The following is an 18,057-nucleotide window of genomic DNA, read 5'->3' on the forward strand; positions in this document are numbered from 1 at the left end:
GGGCATGGGTTGGCCTGTCAGAAGTCCTTCCCTCACTTGGCTGGCCATAGCAGCCACATACAACTGGCTCTGTCCACAGGCCCCTAGACACCTGACTGCATATCCTTTCATGCACTCAGCATTTACATGGCATAAAATGGAAATAGACTAGAATTACCCACAGAAGTGGTGAACTCTCAGTGTTCAAAGGGGAGCTGTCCCTGCCCTGTCTGAGCCCTGACCAGCTCTGATGCCCTCAGACATGGAAGCAGCCAGGGCAGTGGGGATACAGGCACACTCTGCCTCCACCTCACTTCTCCATCTGGTCTTGTGCCTGCAGGGGTCCCCAGTCTAGCCCAGACGAGGGCTCTTTCTTATATACGCTGCCTGATGACTCAACGCACCAGCTGCTCCAGCCCCACCAAGACTGCCGCCGTCTCCAGGAGCAGCCTACTGCCACAGGCCAGTCAGGCATGAGGAACGTAACCCAGGGTCCTGGGCTGGAAGCAGCCTGGGACCCTCTTTTTCACCGAGGTTGGTGCGAGGGGCAGAGTGGGAAATTGCACCGGCTGGGGATGACATGAGCTAGGTGTCCACAGCCCCGCATTGGCCTAGAGAACAGTCTTCAAAGGTGGTGTTAAGAGCCATCCAACAGCTCTTCTAGGGGAGGGACAGGGAGTGAGCCTGTTGTGGTGAACCAGGTGAGGCTGGCTCTACAGGGCAAGCTGTGTCCTCAAAGACTAAGAGGACAAATCCCCATTTCAGAGAAAGAAGCCCTTTTGGTCTTGGCATTTTAAAACCATTCACAAATTCCGGCCACTTCTCATCACACCAAGAGGCATTGTCTGATCATCCCAAATACCTTGCTTTGTTGGGTCTTGTCTCTTAATTAAGGGGTGGGATGACATCAGTCATTAAGCAGCCGAGTGTCACATCATCATCCTAACTCTGCTCCCACAGAACCTTAGCTCCAGGGGCCTCAGTGCACGCTGCCCACCCCATAGTCCTCTTTCATGCCCGGCTCTTGGAAATCAGCAGATGCTTACTTGGGGCACAGGCTGTTACAGACAACTGTAACAGCAGAATCTAATGCTTCTTAGATTCCATGGCATGAATTGTCCATTCGCATGCAGATCCTAGACTCTGTCTCTGGGAGATAAAATTCTAAGACAGGGACCTCCTAGAGCCAGACCAGAGCATCATCAAAACTGAACTCCATCTGGGCTGGGATGGTTATGCCCAGAGAAATCGTACCAGAGGGGTAGACTAGCAGCTTATATCTGGGAAGAACAGTGCTTTCTTCCACATTTCATGGGCTCAGCTGACTTCATTTGCCCCAGGGTAGAGGCTTAGTGCTTAAGAGTCTCTGGGATTCCATCGCTGAAATGTGTAGGTGAGACATGGGTAAACAAGTGGCCCCCGCAGGTCTCTGAGACCTTAAATCAGAAATGCCCTTGCCATAGTTAATGTGTTTCTGCCTCTCTTTTAGGGCCAGTGTAACCAACTCCCATCACAGAGACTGACCCAGTACCACTGAGCAACGGTTCCTGGTCAGTCTGGATTCTCATGTTTCCCATTTTTCTCTCCCTTCAGGGCCCCCGTGCTGCTTGGGCCTTGTACCAGTTGAAGAGGTGGACAGTCCTAACTCCTGCCAAGTGGGTGGAGGAGACTGGTGTTCCCAGCACCCCGCCGGGGCCTACATCAGGCAGGAACTTGGGATGCGGCTCTCCCCCAGCCCACCGGTGCATGTAGCTTTTGAAACACCACCTCCTACAATATAGGCAGAAACCAATATCCCAGAAAGACTATTGTTTTTAAAAAGAGAAAAAATTGGTATTTATTTTTCTATAATAGCCATATTTATATATTTATGCACTTGTAAATAAATGTATATGTGTTTTTATAATTCTGGAGAGACACAGAGAATCCTACCCATTGAGGTATGAGGGGGAAATCAAAGATGCCCTGATAACAGGATTCCACCTGGCAAGAGTAACACAGACTAAGGAGGCAGCCCTTCACCGGACACCTCTGCCGCTGCCCAGGAGGCCGCACGAGGCCCCCAGAGAAGCTGCTGAGAGGAAGAGTCTTAGGCACATGGTCTGCAACAACGATGAGGGCAAAGCAAGGGCCCCAGTGTCACAGGCTGGAGCTGCTCGTGAAGACGGCTGGACCGGGTACTGCAGGAGACCTTTTCAGAAGATGCTGATGAGCACAGACTAAGATGTGTATTGTTCTATAAGCATTAACAAGCCTTCCAGAATCAATAATCTGTGGCAACCTATCTCTGTAAAAACAAACACTGTAACTAACTTCTAAATAAATGTTTAGTCCTCCCTGTAACCTTCAACTTAGTCACGGATGAGTCAGCATCCTCTTTAGATGTTAGGATTCAGTTCAAGTATTTGAAGAAAATCTCCACTTGTGACATCTCAGCTCTGGCAAGAGTTTGAGAGCTGGGAAAGGTAGCAGATGTCTAATTCTTTGTCTTTTTAAGTATTGTGTTAGTAACTGTTTAGTCCGAGAGGGAGACAGTGTGAAGCAGTTAAAGCAGCAGAATTGCAGGTCTCTAACTGAATGGACTCGAGGCAAAGCTTTGGTCACCCAGATAGGTGTGGATGATGGAGTATTTTCTCCAGAATGCCATTTAGTTAAGTGCTAGGCTGCACCTGTGGTGCCTGATAAAACTCAACTTTCCTTCTTTCCAAAGATAGACCGACATTGCCAGAGGAGTTGAATCATTAGTTGTTTAAAATCAACACTTACTTACGTCCATACAGCCACAGGATCAACCTTCATGCGTGCAACTGGCACTAGCTGGAGGCTGAAGCCTTGCACGGAAAGCCCTAATGCTCAGCCGTTCTCAGGAGGGAAATCTGTGTGCTGGGCTTCAGCAAAGGTGAGTGACAGATGCAGGGCGCCTAAGGCTGTCCATCTGGGTAGGAGTCCTGGGGCCAGACTTGCCTACCCTAGTCACACCGGGGAGAAACCAGCCTCTCGGACAAGTGCGCCCTCTACTGGCCAGAAGGGACACCGGGCCTGGGCTTACCTTGGTCCCATGTTTTTCTGTCCAACAGCTAAACTGGAAAAAGCATTCTCAGCGAGAAGTGACATGATCTTCAGAAAAGTTGTATTTAAAAAACATCTTAAGAAATAAAATGAAGGACTTTAAGGAACATGGAAATGATAGAAGAAATAAGTTGTGACTTGAGCCACGACCCTGCACTGTGGGCCTGAAAGTCACTTCCAAGAGTAGGACCGGGCCAATACTCTCAGTCTTCACTCAGCTAATCCAGGGCCTCTCAGAGCTGGGCTGTAACTCACCTCTAGCCCACTGGCTTTAAATTTTATTAGTTTTTTTGCTCCTTGATGACCGCAGGCAGTTGTCAAAGTCAATTTTGGTGAACTTTTAAGGACGTGATATGTAAAATTGCTTTCTGCACAGCCCTGGAGCCATAACAATATTGAGTGGTTTTTGCTCTCAAAAAAAGAAAAAGAAAAAAAACTAGGAAAGAAAAAAATCACTTCTAAGGCACACGCATATTTACTTTAGTCAATTGTGGGAAATGACAAAAGTTATCAGGCCTCTAAATTTTAGCCTAGAAAATTAAGCAGCTTAGATACTCAATTTCATTGTATTTTCTATTTCTTTAGATTCCGAGTAATTATTATAGTCCTTTTTAAAAGACTGATTCAGCCAGCAAGGACTTAGTAAGACCTACTGCGCAGGCGCTACAGAGGGTGCAGAGCCCAGCTCAGGCCCAGAGCCCTCTCTAGGCAGCAGTTCTCCAGGACAGGACAGCCGGATTTGGCAACAGTGAGCAACTGTGACACAGGGGCTTCACTTAGCAGCTGCTTTTTCTTCTAGTGTTGGGTTTTGAGGATACTGTGGGAAAGGGTTCAAAATAGCCACATTACGTTAGCAGTTGACCCAGAGGTAACGTGTGGATGGATTTTGGCCTCACTCTCGGAAGTAAGGCGGCTTTCTCTGAGACACAGCCAGAGGCAGAGAATAGTCTGATCAGGGAAGTAGGGGTGAATGGAAAGTTATCCCCTGTCAAAGCCGAGCCCTAGTGGTCTCCTTCTGTCTAAAGCTGAACTTCCCAAAGACTCTGAGACTATACTTAAGGACAGATTAAGACTAAGTCTGGAATCAAGTAGAAATGAAACTAAAGCTAGTTCTAGGTCTTGTCCAATTCAAAATAAAAAACAGTATTAACTAGATTATCAGACCTAGAGGATGAAGGCCTATTTATTGTAGATGTAAGTGGTGATTTAGTCTAGTTCAATTTGGGGAGAAAAAAAATAACCCTGATCGGTTATTTACAGAGTTGAAAAACTCAGGGTATCTTTGCCATGGCTCTTCCATAGACTCTAAAGTCATTCCTGCTATAGTTAGAATCACAGAATTTCAGAATGGGAAAGAGAGCTTATCCAAAACCTTCATTTGTCAGATAATAAAATGAGGCCCAGGAAGATTACGTAACTTCCCCTGGCTCTCACCACCATCTAGGGAATGGTGTCTCCCTGGAGACCAACCCCTTTCTCCTGGCAGTTGCTCAATGTGATAGGCAGCCAGCGAGGAACGGAAGCCTCCTGCCAAACAGCTAAGTGAGTGCGTCTGAAAGTTGCCCTTCCAGCTCCTCCAGCCAAGCCTCATAGGGCTGTGGCCCCAACTCCCAGCTTGACCATAACCTTGTGAGAGACTCTGAGCCCAAAGCAGCCAGCTCAGCTGCTCTCAGGAACCTGGGTGAGATAAAGGCCTGCTGTGTTAAGCAATGTTTGGGGGATCTTCGTGTAGCAATAAGTAAAACTCTCAGAGCTACAACTAGCACAAAAACCTTGAAGGGCACACAAGTTTAGGGCATACAAGAAAGTGATAGCAGGTGTCTCCAGCAGAGAAGCTACTTCACCAGAGTATTTAAACTAATGGGCACAAATTATTCAGTTCTCTTAAATAGGAACAGGAAAACATCTTTGAAAAGAAGCAAGTCCTATCTCCTGTGGAGAGACGGGTCATCAGGCTAGTCACAGGTTAGGAAGACGATGCTGCTGGGTCATGTTCTACGTTGAAGTAACATTGCCTTCCTCACCTTTCCTTCTCCATGACGGACTTCTACTCTGGGACAGCTCAGTAGAGAAGCTCATTCATATATATGGACCCATAGAGCTCTGAACCTAACGTGCTGAGCTCTGTTACTAACAGGGATCCAAATAGCAGGGAGATCATTCCCAAATGGGCACAGCCATCAGCCATGACTTCCCGTCACTGCTTACCCCCAAACAAAAAGGACAATCAAGTTGGTTTAAAATGTTAGGCACAATCAAAAGTGATGATTAGAGACAGTCTCTCAGAGTGATATAACCTATCAAGACTTAGGGATCTACATCAAAAACAGCAAGTGACTCCACTAGAACCCAAAAGAAAATGCAGAGGACATGAAAAACTGTGGGAATACTTAGAACACCGGTAGAGCTGCAAACACCTTCAGAGAAAAGCCGCCTTGTTGACCATTTTGCAAAACACACTCCTGCTCCATTCAGAGCTGAGGACTTTGCGCAGCCAGGGCTGAGCAGGAAGCTGGTAGTCTGCTTTCTGCCAGTCCCAAGCTAACCACTCTGTCTGCATTTCCTGCAGCCTGAGCCCTCAAATAACTGCTCTGTGAAGTCCACAATGTCAGAATTCTGATTTGCATCTCATTCGAAGATACTGCTGGCAGAATAGCTCATGCTTTTGTTTTTTTGTTCTCTCAGAAAACACTGAATATCGGTTTATTTTCCAAGGAAGGAAAGAAGCAAGTTTTCTCACAGCTTGCTAGTTTTTCCTGCCAACGGCTAAAAATTCAGATAAGCAAGAGACAAATTTCCTACAAGATATATTGCCGGTGCTTTCTTGAAGTTTTGCGATACATACAGCCTTCTGAGGCTCCATATTCAGTCCATTGGGTTCCAAACAGATCTAAAATGGTTCAGTTCAAAGGGAAATAGATGTTGGGGGCTAGAGTCCATTCTAAGATAACCACATTAGAGAAGAGTTATTAATACTATATGACTAGATCTGGTCTTAGACTTTTAAACAAATTCACTTTAAAATAATAGGACTATTGCAGCCAGCATGGAAACAGACTTCTCGTAAGTCGTATGTCGGAAATCTTGGATGGATTTGAGGAAAAAAGCAAACTTAAAGGCCCATGGGCTTCATCTCCCCTTGCGGAGGCTGAATGGGTGGGAGGATAAGGCCACCTTTCTTACGCAAGAGAGCAATCTCTTCCTTTAAGGCGGAAATCCTTTCTGCCTGCAGCTGGATCAATTCGGTGACCTTCTGTCTTGCCACAATGTCTGCTTTCCGAGGGCCCTGGAAGGCATTGCCCTGTTGAAAGAAAATACCTCCCTGCTTTAAGCATCACATGGAATGTGAAAAAATTCCCCATTTTTATGTTAGTGCTAATCTTACTGTCAGTTTAAATACCCATTGCTCCTTATTTTAAGGGGCCTTCAATTCTTCCACTGAAATCCCACCATTAGAAATGTGCCCCCCTGGCCTAATGAGTAACTCTTAAAATGAAAATCCCAATAAGTGAGCACTCTGTCATTCCTACTGTAGAGAGCTCAGCAGTGAAGCCATAAAGGATGGGGTACCCACCCCCCTTTCTCTATACAGCCCATATTTTGTTTCCCAAAAAGGAAATCTCTATTTCCTCATCTGACTCCTTCCCTTGTCCAGTCAAATTCTGCTATGCTTCAGACATTACGTTGTTGTTGTTTTAATTTTATTTATTTGACAGCGACAGTGAGAGAGAGAACACAAGCAAGAGGAGTGGGAGAGGGAGAAGCAGGCTTCCTACTGACCAGGGAGCCCCATGTGGGATGCAATCCCAGGAGCCTTGGACCATGACCTGAGCTAAAGGCAGATGCTTAACAACTGAGCCACCCAGGCGCCTCCAGAAATTATTTTTAAGGCCTTTGTCCATGGACTAGATTAGGATTTCCTGCTTTGTGTTCTTCCAGAACATTGAACCATTAAAATTTATATCTGATTTTTTAGGTTGAAAAAGTGGCCATTTCATACGGTTCAACCTAGCTGCCTATGTGAGATCTTTCTTGCAAGATCCGGTGCCTTTAAGAGCTAGATCTCAGGAACATCTCACCACCCTCCGTAGCACCCATCCTAGAGCATGGTTCTTAAGTATAAGCTCAATAAGCTTTGAAAGCACATTAAAGGGAAGAAGGTGACACTTATGTAGTATCCATTCTGTGCTTAGAGGTCAGGCAGTTGTCATGTGACTTTGAAGGAAACTTCAAAGAATCACTGAGACAATCAGAGAACTATTGGCCCTGGCATCACAGGCCCACTCAGTTTGAAACCCTCAGTCATCAGCTCCAGACCTCTTGTTAAGTGAGGAAAATGACCTTTGTTTGTTTAAGCTCCTCTCCACAAGGCTTTTGGCTACTTGTAGCTAAGCCCAGGCCTCAGCTCATGGCATCACTCCAGCTGCTCACTTCGAAGTCACCATAACTTGCCCTCATTTTCCTTACCATACCCAAAGTTTGGCTATTCTTACTTTGAAATGTCTGATCCCTTTTTGTTCTTGCCACCTATATCCCAATGCATGCCTAGATTGCTGGAAGAATAATAGCAATGGAGTCAGCTTTGGAGGTGGACAGACCCTGGTTTAAAAACTCAGCACCATGCATGACCTCTGCGGTAGTTACTTAACTACTCTGAGCTTTGGAAAGTACTGTTTTGAGAATTGTAGTATGAGATATTCCATATAAAGAGACTATACATGAAAATATATTACTTTAATACCATAAAAATTACCTATGTAAAGATAGGCATGGAAGGATCTGCTATGTAAAGAGACATACACTATTAATTTTCTTCCCCATTCAACTGATCTACTCAAACTCTTCAGACTCTTTTCTCCAATATATCTGGACTTATCAAAGCACATAAAGTCAACAAGGGTTTATAACTGATTATATGAAAATCGTGTTTAGGCATTAACCTCCTGGACACTATCCTGACTCATCACTCAAAAATTCTTCAGTGGATAAAGGGCCCTTGATACTCAGATTTCTACTATCCTTTCATATGGAATTTCCAATGATAAACTTCCCAATTCCTCTTATTCATTCTTTCTGTGCTTAGGTGATTCTTGAACTCTAGCATGCCTCAGAATCTTCTGGAAGGCCTATTAGAGTACCTGGCAGGGCCCCTCTCCCAGAGCTGCTGATTCAGTAGATCTGTGGGTGGTGGCTGATAATTTGCATTTCTAATAAATTCTCCAGGTGATGCTGATGCTGTTTTTCAGGGGACCACACTTTGAGAACCCCTGGCTTAGACCATTTCCAGGATGCTTAAAGAAAACCAAGGGAAACAATGGGCATTTTTGCAGATACTACTGTATTTTAAAACATGTCACATATGTGTTAGGTTCCTAGAGGTTCCTAGAGGACACTCACCTAGGTGAACCTTGAATCAGGTGAACCTGTATGAAATACATTGTCCACCATATACTACGTACTAAGTATTATGTCAGGCTCAATAAACCTTATATAAGAACAAGTTGAAAGCCATAAAAATAACAAGTGTTTTAATAAAGTAATATGAGATCCCACAATTAAAAAGATACCCACCTTAAATCAAATGAAATAAACACATATTGGAAATGGGTATTTGTTATAAATTTAGAGATTATTTTGGTGTCACTTGTACCTAATAACCTTACCTCACTGGGACTAAGGCAAACCCCATAGATTAGTACATGTGTAAACTCATGGCACTCAAAAGACATACAGTAAAGCTAATCCCTCACCTTTAAGTAGGTCCCAGCAACTTCATGTCCTCAGGGACCCAGGTGGACTGGAAATGGTCCAAGATCAAGGTTTGTGTAAATGCCAGCACTTGACATTCTTATGAATAACTACTTTCACAGAGCTTCCCCAACTCTGATAAAGGGTCTGAAGGAAAGGAACATACCTGCTGGTTCTGTAGTGTATTCAACCGAGAATCAAGTTTCTTCTTTTCAATACATAAATCGTTCATCTGATGAAGCTTTTTGGTGTGTTCTTTTGTCTTCATCATCAACTCCCATCGCACCTGAGCAATCTTTTCCTGCCAGGGTGGGAGGATATAAAATGGGTTAAGTGAGTAAGAGAGGAAACAGAAAAATACATGCTCAGATTTGATCAAAACCATCCAGCAAATATGCATATGAAAAAAATACAATCGGAAATCGCTATGAAAATGCAACCAGAGCCAGCTGCATTGGCCCTGGCTCAATTAGAGAAAGGAAGAATGTGGGCATGCTCAAAGATACAAGGAGGTAAAAAAGATAGTCACGGGTATCACTTCACTATTGAAGAATAAGATCAGTATGCATACTGAGTGCGCTATTCATTACTAAAAGGAAGAGTATTAATTTAAGCAGCAGACTTTCATATATTTTTCTTTCCCTAGTCTTGGCCCAAGATCCTCAAGTAGCCAGCTTGCATGGCCATACATCTCCTAAATGGCTTTCCTTTGTTTTTTACTGTTCCAAAAATTATTTTAGATTGCACATATTATCTCCAGAATTCCCCTGAAAATCTTGGATAAGCAAAGACAAGACAAGATGACATTAGGAACCTCTTTTCCTGCCCTGTCTACTGATGAGCTAAGATAGGAAACTGGAGAAGTCATAAGGACTTGGGGGGCTTATAAAATCTTTATACAAGCTCCTGTCTTTGAATCTAGCTACAGTTGGGGCACTGCCTCCTCTCACAGCTCAGGGAACAATGTAGGCAGTAACATCTACTAAGACCCCACCAGCTAAATAGTCCAAACTGGTTATAGAATCTATTACTTAGAGATGTTTTCTAATTTCCAGATCCAAAGGGCATGTAACAGCTATAGGGAGAACTACAACTGGGATCCTCAAAGCACAGCGGCTCCATCTCTAGCAATGTCAGAGCATTTATCTCACACTAATGGAAACCTCAAAATGGAATCTTGGTCATCGTCCATTCCATTTTGTCATATTTCCATGTACCCAGGACCCCAAAACCTATGCTGCTGCTTTCACCCCAAGACAGGCAAGTCCTTCCAACCAAGTGAATGGTCAGGATGCAGAGACAGGCTTAAGATCATGGGGGAGCCGAGGGGGGCCCACAGACTTGTCTCTGGCTACTCAGATGCTACTCAAGAACCACTGATAGCATTTCTTGCCTTGACCCACATTCAGCCAAGGTGGGTCACCTGTCCTCTCGGCCGTACCTCCCACATCTTCATTTCCTTTGCATTTGTTAGCTCCTTTCGAAGTTTTTTGATCTTTAGCTCTTCAAGCGTTGTGTTCACAGAAAGTGTCTGAAGGGCTTCTAGGTCTATCACACGGCCAAACTTGCTGATCATTAGTTGATGGACTGTTTCTTCCATTTCTAAAAGAAGACATCACTGTCTTAGTGTGTTCAATGGTCCCCACTGTTATTAAATGAACAATACTAGTAGCAACAACTTTCCGAAGAACAGCTTTTGCAAGAGGATGGTAAAAGATTTTATGTTACCAGTTGGCTTTTCCTCTATGACTCTTCACTGCTCCTTTCCTCACTTAAAATGCCCAATCCTGTGCTGTCTTTTCGTCTACTTGAAAATCCTGCATAAAGCAGACTCCGTTTTCCCCCAGCTGTTTCCACCCTCTGCTGTGGCCCTCCTCACACTGTCAAGGGCCCCAGCTGGACAAGGAACTCTTCAGGTTTGTTTGTTTTTTTTTTTTTAAACGACTGATCTCTAAGCATCTAGTGTCAAGAACAAGCAGGCACTTAGAGGAAGTTTCCATCATACTCCAAGTAAAAACTAAAGTCTGAGTCTCAAACAATCCAGGCTCACTCTCATCTCAGTTCCCATGGACTACAATGTTCTTCCCCAAATAGCCACATGGCTCCCTCTCACCCACCTTCTTCTATTTTTTAAGATTCTATTTATTTGATGGAGAAAGAGAGAGAGTGCATAAACAGGGGGAATGGTTGAGGGGAGGGAGAAGGAAGCTCCCCACTGAGCAGGGAGCCCAATGTGGGGCTCCATCCCAGGACCCTGGAATCATGACCTGACCTAAAGTCAGACACCTAACCGGCTGAGCCACCTTGGCACCCCCGCCCATTTTCTAAAACCAAGTTATAAGAATCATTTCCAATACACTCAGTTCTGAAGGGGTAACCAAGAGCAGGTCATCGTCCTCTAACCAGGGAAAACCACACTTTACCAGTAAGCCACCTCTCCAGGGAGCTGTTCCTGGCTCCTACAGACCTGAGCACTCTCCTTTCCCGTCCCTTCTTAATTTTTCTTCTTAGCAATGATCTCCATCTAACATGCATTATAATATATCTTACTTTTGTTCACTGTCTTTCCTCAACATGAGAACAGTGGAACTTCTGGGGATTATTCCGTATGTGGAGTCTGACTCCCCAAGAAAATATAATCTTGTAACAAGACTTTCTTGATCACTGGACTGCCCCCTAAGTGAAGTCTTGAAGGCCCTAAGGTACCAGAAGATGATAGAGTTCCGCAATGGTGTGCAGGTTTGTATCTGGTTATGGTTGAATATAATGATACAACTGACATGACTGCCGTTGTGCATGATCCAGGAGGGGCTGTTCATGTGTATTTTATGAACACAGAACCCATGGACTTGTGTAATGTAGCAGCTGTGATAATCAGTGATGCAAAAACCACATGATGCTTAGATTATTTGCACATGTGTACTAGCCTGTGGCTGCCTGCTTGGCCTCAGTAAGAACCTTGAGACTCTCTCCAGCTAGTGCCCTCTGCCATGACAGCCTCATGTACTAGGATGTGGACTCTGGTCCTTGCCATTCCCCCTGTGGAGCCAGCCTCATGCCCTTCTCCTGATTTGATGAGGCCAACTGGAGTTTACAGGGGACATAAAGCCTTCTGGAATATTTTTACCACATGCCTTCTCCGTGGCCAAGAGCTGTGTTCTCCTTGAAATGAAGTAAACTTACCACTTCTCACCACCATGTCCTAGACTCTCCTTTTTGTTTACTGAGTCTGTCAAGGGAGGAAGGCAACAAAAGCCAACTGTGGTGTTTCTCATCACTGCTAAGCCTTTGTTCTCTGGCCTACAGAAAAGGAACTAGGAAGTTCTACTTTCAGAATCAGGAGAACTTCAACCAGACTCACAACTTGCTTTTCAGAAAATGGGTTGAGGGCAGGTGGGGAAAAGAACTGAAAGTTGCTGAATAAAACTTATACCACATGGAATTATTCCTATTCCCTTTTATTTCCATTAACACTCTAAAAATTTGCGTATTTCATTTCATCTTCACACATTTTCCCAAACTTAGAATTTACCCAAACTGAAACAAGCTTCTTTCTGTTTTCACACTAGTTTATTCCTTGATTTAATGAACAGTACTTTCAGATATAAACAACATTCATGGTCTATCGAAGCCAGAGGAATGAGAAGTACGTGAGAAGCACTGGAACCTCAAGGATTACACCTGACAAAACTGTGTGTCTCCAATCAGTGTTATTTAAACATGCAGTGTTAATGTGTATTTTTTTTTTAATTTTATACTCCAGCCACCCATGAAGGCAGAACCATCAATACTCACTGGAAACTGGCCTCTACAAATTCAAGCAACCTAGACTGGTTGACTAGTTGACCACTATAGGCTTCCCATTTTTTTTCTTTTACAAATTAAAATATATGTATTTTTTTTCAATTGTGGTAAAATACATAACATAAAATGTATCATTTTAAACATTTTTAATTGTACAGTTCTGTGGCAGTAAAGTAGATACTAAGGTATTGGCAATATTGTTGTTTTTAAAGTTGGAAACTTCACAACGTACACTTTCTGTTCTAAATACCAAATATTCAAAATGTATTTTAAAGGGTAGTAATCTTTATACTGTGCATCTTATAATATCCACCACAAATCCAGATAGATTAAAAATGCTAATATGAAGAAGACTACTAATAGGGAAACTATGGATAAAATATCTTTATGATCTCAAAACAGGAAAGGATTTCTTAAACAAGACATATACAGACACAATGTACAAGCCATAAACATTGGTAAAATTAACTATATTAAGATTTTAAATGTTTATACCCCAAAGTAAAAAGGCAAGTCACAAACTAGAAGGAATCTGAAGTGCCTTAAAAGGCAGAATATAAGGCGCCTGGGTGGCTCAGTTGGTTGGGTGTCCAACTTCAGCTCAGGTCATGACCACAGGACCCCGGAATCAAGTCCCACATCAGGTTCCCTGTTCAGCGGGGATTCTGCTTCCTCTACCCTTCCCCCTGCTCATGTGTGCTCTTTCTTGTGCTCTCTTCTCTTTCTCAAATAAATAAATAAAATCTTAAAAAAAAAAAAGATTATAGTAAGAACTCCCTAAAATCAATAAGAAAGCAAGAAGTAGAAGTAAAAAAATGGTAAGGTTTATAACAGGCAAGTTACAGAAAGGGAAACACAAATAAATGGCAAATAAATGTATGTGAAGATGTTTAACCTCACCAGAATCCAGGACACATGAATAAAAACCACAGTGAAATACAATTTAACATCCACCAGGCTGGCAAATATATTGAAGTCTGACAGCATCAAATGTTCCTGAGAATATGGAGCCTGGGCCATCCTCACTGACAGGGAAGTGGCAGGTGGTTGAAGGGAGGGTTGAGATAAAATGGTAAAACCCCGTTGGAGGGCAGCTTGGCAATATACAGGAGTGCCTAGCAGAAATGCATAACACCCCTCTACAACCCAGACACCCAGTCCTGGGGATTCACCTTCTCCCACGCACAGGGAGATGTGTACAAGAAGGTTCACTATAGCTCTTTCATCACGAAAAATTAGAAATAGCCAAAATATCCATCAACAGAAGATTGAGAAAAAAAAAAAAAAAAAACCAACTCAGAGTCCTACAATGGAATATTGTCATGGCAGTTAAAATTTTAAAAAAATAAAGTGAATAAATTACAGTAGTACGGATACCTATCAAAAATCCGTTTAATGAAGTGAACTGCAAAATGATATGAATAACATTACAGTTAAAAACAAGCAAAATCATTCTATATGTTGTGTGTGGATACTCACATCTGCACGTGTGCTCACCTGCCAGCCGACCCTGGGAAGGGTCCTGCGGAACACTATCAGAAAAAGGGGTGTTCAGTTGCATCTTCCCTGTTTTGAATTCTTAAACTTGGTGGCTAGTACCTAGATTACGTTACTCTATATTTCATCGTGTGTTAAGCCTTTTAAACTTAAGAGAAATAGTTTCCACGATAAAGGATTTAGTCTTTGAAAACAAGAGGGTGACAATTCAGTGGTCTTAGGAGAAATGGTAGCTAGGAAGACAAGAGAGTGTTTCCTTGCTCTCAGTGGTTCTGATTCTGTGATTACTTACTGTTTTCAGAGTTAATTCCCTCTCTTATCAAGATAGTACTAGATAATGCAAGGACTGAGTTACTTACTGCTTATAGTTTTTGCCATCTCTCTCTTTTCTCGGATAAGCTGTTTGCGCCTCTCCCGACATTCCTTGTTAAGTTTTTGCTGCTTGGAATTTTCCTCATGGAGCTGTATGATTCGTTCTTGCAGGCGTCCCAAGGAATGGTTAGAAAAGACCAAGGTTCCAGAAAGATCATTAGGAATTTCTCCAAATACTACATGCTCTACCTATCAAAAGCAAAACAAAACCAAGATCAAACTAAATGTAAGATCATAGAAAGCACTTCCTTTTCTGTCCTTGTTTAGGTCATTGCCTTCGGACCTCTGTCATTCCCATCACTGAGTAAGGTAAAAGCTGGAGTGGCCTTTCAGATCATAAGCCACATCATGTCCCTGTATAGACAGCAAATCTTCCCCCAGACTATGCCTAATATCTGCTGCATCACCACGGAACAAACCACCATTTCACGGTGGGTGTACTATGCAAATCGCTACATAAAGCCAAACCAGTCTGGGTCAGGTTATACAAAATATATGTGAGGCCGATCCAAACTTTTCCTTCTAAAATACAGCTTTCTCTCTTCACTTGACAAAATGGGGTACGAAATGCATCTCTGCACCTTAATATAAGCTGTAATGCTAATGAGTGTGGAAATGAACAAAGAGGGCAGAAAGAGAAAGGATATTTTCCTTTTGTCTTGCCCTCCCTCATTAACAAGCAGAGATTATGACAATTCTTGCATGATTAGTTCATCTCTATTTGAAGATGGTGTGCAAAGGGATGTGTGCACAAGATCCAAGATTTTAACTTCCCAGCTATTCCATTCTTAAGTCATAAGCTCCCTGGGGCACCTGGCTGACTCGGTCAGAAGAGCATGTGACTCAACCTTGGGGTCATGAGTTTGAGCTTCACATTGGGAGTAGATACTCCTAAAAAAAATAAAAATAAACTAAAAAAATAAATTCAAAAAAAAATTAAGTCCTAGGCTCATTTCCTCAGACCTGAAACTTAACTGGACTTTGGAAGTGATAATGGGCCATCAGGAAATATGTATGTTTGGCTATGACTCTCTCACAACAATCTGAGAATGGATAAGAAAAGTTGAGGTGTCATTATTCAGGTAGAATCCTCAGCAAAGGGTTGCACTTCTTCCCACGAGTGGCCCAAGATTCTTTTCTGGGAAAGCCTGGGTGTGCTGGCTCTTCTGCTCGGACAGGGTGGGGCCCAGTCTCCAGACCCATCACCTGGTGGAGCTTGAGTGGAATCACCACGAGCAGTTCGTTCAGCCGCTGCTGCTTCTCCCGTTGGTAAGCCTCCAGGGCCTCCTCTGCTACATTCAGGTTAGCGGCCACAACTTTTACCTGCGGAAAGCCCCAGGTGTGAAATGTGGTAAATGGGGATAGATTGGGAGATGAGCAGGACCTGCTCTGTTGGGCTACAATTAAATGAATGTTTGTAGCCCAGGAATGTGTATGATTTTCTTCCTGCTAAGTCACGATCCACACTGCTTTCTCAATCAATCCTATGTCTCCAGAGTAGTAAAGGTCTCGTGACTAAGAGTTCAGAAGGCATGTCCTCATCTCCCTTTTATTTTCTGCATGAAAAGCAGCTCTCAGCATGGAATGTCTTTGTCAGGATGGTGGGAATCTCACTAGGCCATCAATGACCTCAATAAACAAAAGGAAAAAGCCCTTTAAAGGAACAAAACTACTAACTACGGTACTCATGAAGCATGTTTTTCATCTAAAAAATTTGAATTTTCCAAATCATTTTCTACTTACAAGAAGCAATCTACCAAAAATATTTGTGAGTATGAAGTCTTAATGATACTTTCCAGCCACAATGCACTCAGCCAAAGGATGAAGTCAGAGAAGGAATTCTCAGAAACACGCCATTATTGACTGTCTACTATTGCTACACCATTTGGGGTGTGAAAAATGTCCTCACATGTGTTGTTTTATTTAATATTACAGTGAACTCCTGCCAGGTATCCCAATTAATGGGGGGCATCTGTGATCAATTAAATAAGCTCAAGATATCCACTGATCTATTTGATAAAATTGGTAATTGGGAATCTTATCTAAGGGATGTGGTCATAATTTTGGATCTAATACTTGTTTCATGTTCCTCCTTTTGCATGTGCTGATGCATGTACCGTTTGCTGCCCATGATGACCCCCTGGAATCATACCACAGGCTTCTGGACCAACTCCCAGATAGAGTCTAACTGCCACACAGCCTGCCACCCCATATCAGCAGGAAACAGCCAGAGAGATCATTGTCCCATTCTCTGGGGTTAGGATTAGGGTTGCTCTTCCAGGCAGAGGAATGAGTAAGGGACAGGCGGGGCTAAATAGGGAGAGATACATGTGATTAGTCTCACAGAAATGTAGAGGTGTGGGGAAACCAGAGATAAGGGGACAAATTGGACCACCCTGTCCTAGGTGTGGAGGGGTTGAGTGTCTTTTTTATGATAATCACCAGTGACTAACAAAGAATAACCAGACCCTAAAAAGGAAGTAAGCCCCTGAAGGTGTTACCACTAATATTTGCTCAGTGGTGATATCAATAGAGATGTTAAAAGGACTTAAGTTCCCTGGTTAGCTTTCTAAAAAAGACCAACCCTAGGGGCCCCTGGGTGACTCAGTGGGTTAAGCCTCTGCCTTCAGCTCAGGTCCTGATCTCAGGGTCCTGGGATGGAGCCCAGCATGTGAGGAACCCAACCCTGCTCAGCAGGGAGTCTACTTCCACCCACTTCCCCGGCCCCACCCTCTCTGGCCTGCCTCTATGCCTACTTGTGATCTCTCTCTCTCTCTCTGTCAAATAAATAAATAAAATATTAAAAAATAAATAAATAAAAAGACTAACCCTAAAGGCCCTCAGTAGCCACCCTGTCAGGACCCCTCTCAACTCCTGAGAGCTTTTTCTGTATCTTCACTTAATAAACTTCTATTGCTTTACTCAAACACACACACAAATATATATATATATTTAGGACTATGAATTAAGCAATGTTGCCCTAGGAAAGAGTATCTAAAAGAGAAAATTAGCAAATAAGGCAGAAATCAAATCCATCAACATAATTATACCAGAAGTTTAGCTTTATGGTCTCCAACATGAGATGCCCATCCCCCAGAGGGTAAATAAAGTGATCTTTTAGGGCACAGAAAGGAAAGATCAGTTTCTATTTATTTTTAATTTATTCTTTTTCATTTCTGTTTTTGTGACTGTTTCCTAATATATAAAATATATTAGTAGAATAATTCATGGATATTATTTGTAAATAAATATACATGTATTGTATATAATTTTTTTTCTTTTACTTATAGAAGTATATAATAAAAAGTTTGGAAATCAATGATTTAGATAAAGAAAGGCCAATCTTCAAAAGAACCAATGGCCCCCATCACAACTGTGTTTGAAGAGGAAAACCTTAAAATATAACACTTAAAATGTTTAGGGACACCTGGGTAGCTCAGTCAGTTAAGTGTCTGCCTTCAGCTCAGGTCATGATCCCAGGGTGCTGGGATCCAGCTCCATGTTGGGCTCTCTGCTCAGCAGGGAGTTGGCTTCTCCCTCTGCCTGCCACTCCCCCTATTTGTGCTCTCTCTCTCTCTCTCTCTCTCT

At 43.0% G+C, this 18,057-nt stretch overlaps 3 protein-coding genes across 12 annotated transcripts in view; 2 read left to right on the forward strand and 1 right to left on the reverse strand.

Moving 5' to 3' along the window:
- BOC (BOC cell adhesion associated, oncogene regulated) overlaps positions 1-2,322 on the forward strand; it is a 66,406-nt gene extending 64,084 nt beyond the window's left edge. For all 5 annotated transcript variants that reach the window (XM_082737932.1, XM_082737933.1, XM_082737934.1 and 2 more), the window contains 2 exons: positions 320-513; positions 1,573-2,322. In XM_082737932.1, coding sequence (XP_082594058.1) covers positions 320-513; positions 1,573-1,760 — 382 coding nt within the window. In that variant the 3' untranslated portion in view covers positions 1,761-2,322. The remainder of the gene's footprint in view (positions 1-319; positions 514-1,572) is intronic.
- Positions 1-18,057, forward strand: part of SIDT1 (SID1 transmembrane family member 1) — a 479,838-nt gene that overhangs the window by 155,293 nt on the left and 306,488 nt on the right. The gene's annotated exons all lie outside the window — the stretch shown is intronic.
- Positions 5,843-18,057, reverse strand: part of CFAP44 (cilia and flagella associated protein 44) — a 151,704-nt gene continuing 139,489 nt past the window's right edge. For all 6 annotated transcript variants that reach the window (XM_082737190.1, XM_082737192.1, XM_082737189.1 and 3 more), the window contains 5 exons: positions 15,676-15,792; positions 14,457-14,658; positions 10,238-10,398; positions 8,963-9,097; positions 5,843-6,349 (listed from right to left, as the gene is read on the reverse strand). In XM_082737190.1, the coding sequence (XP_082593316.1) occupies positions 6,161-6,349; positions 8,963-9,097; positions 10,238-10,398; positions 14,457-14,658; positions 15,676-15,792 (804 nt within the window). In that variant the 3' untranslated portion in view covers positions 5,843-6,160. The remainder of the gene's footprint in view (positions 6,350-8,962; positions 9,098-10,237; positions 10,399-14,456; positions 14,659-15,675; positions 15,793-18,057) is intronic.

Source organism: Mustela nivalis (assembly GCF_964662115.1).
Source record: "Mustela nivalis genome assembly, chromosome: 1".
Taxonomy (NCBI): domain Eukaryota; kingdom Metazoa; phylum Chordata; class Mammalia; order Carnivora; family Mustelidae; genus Mustela; species Mustela nivalis.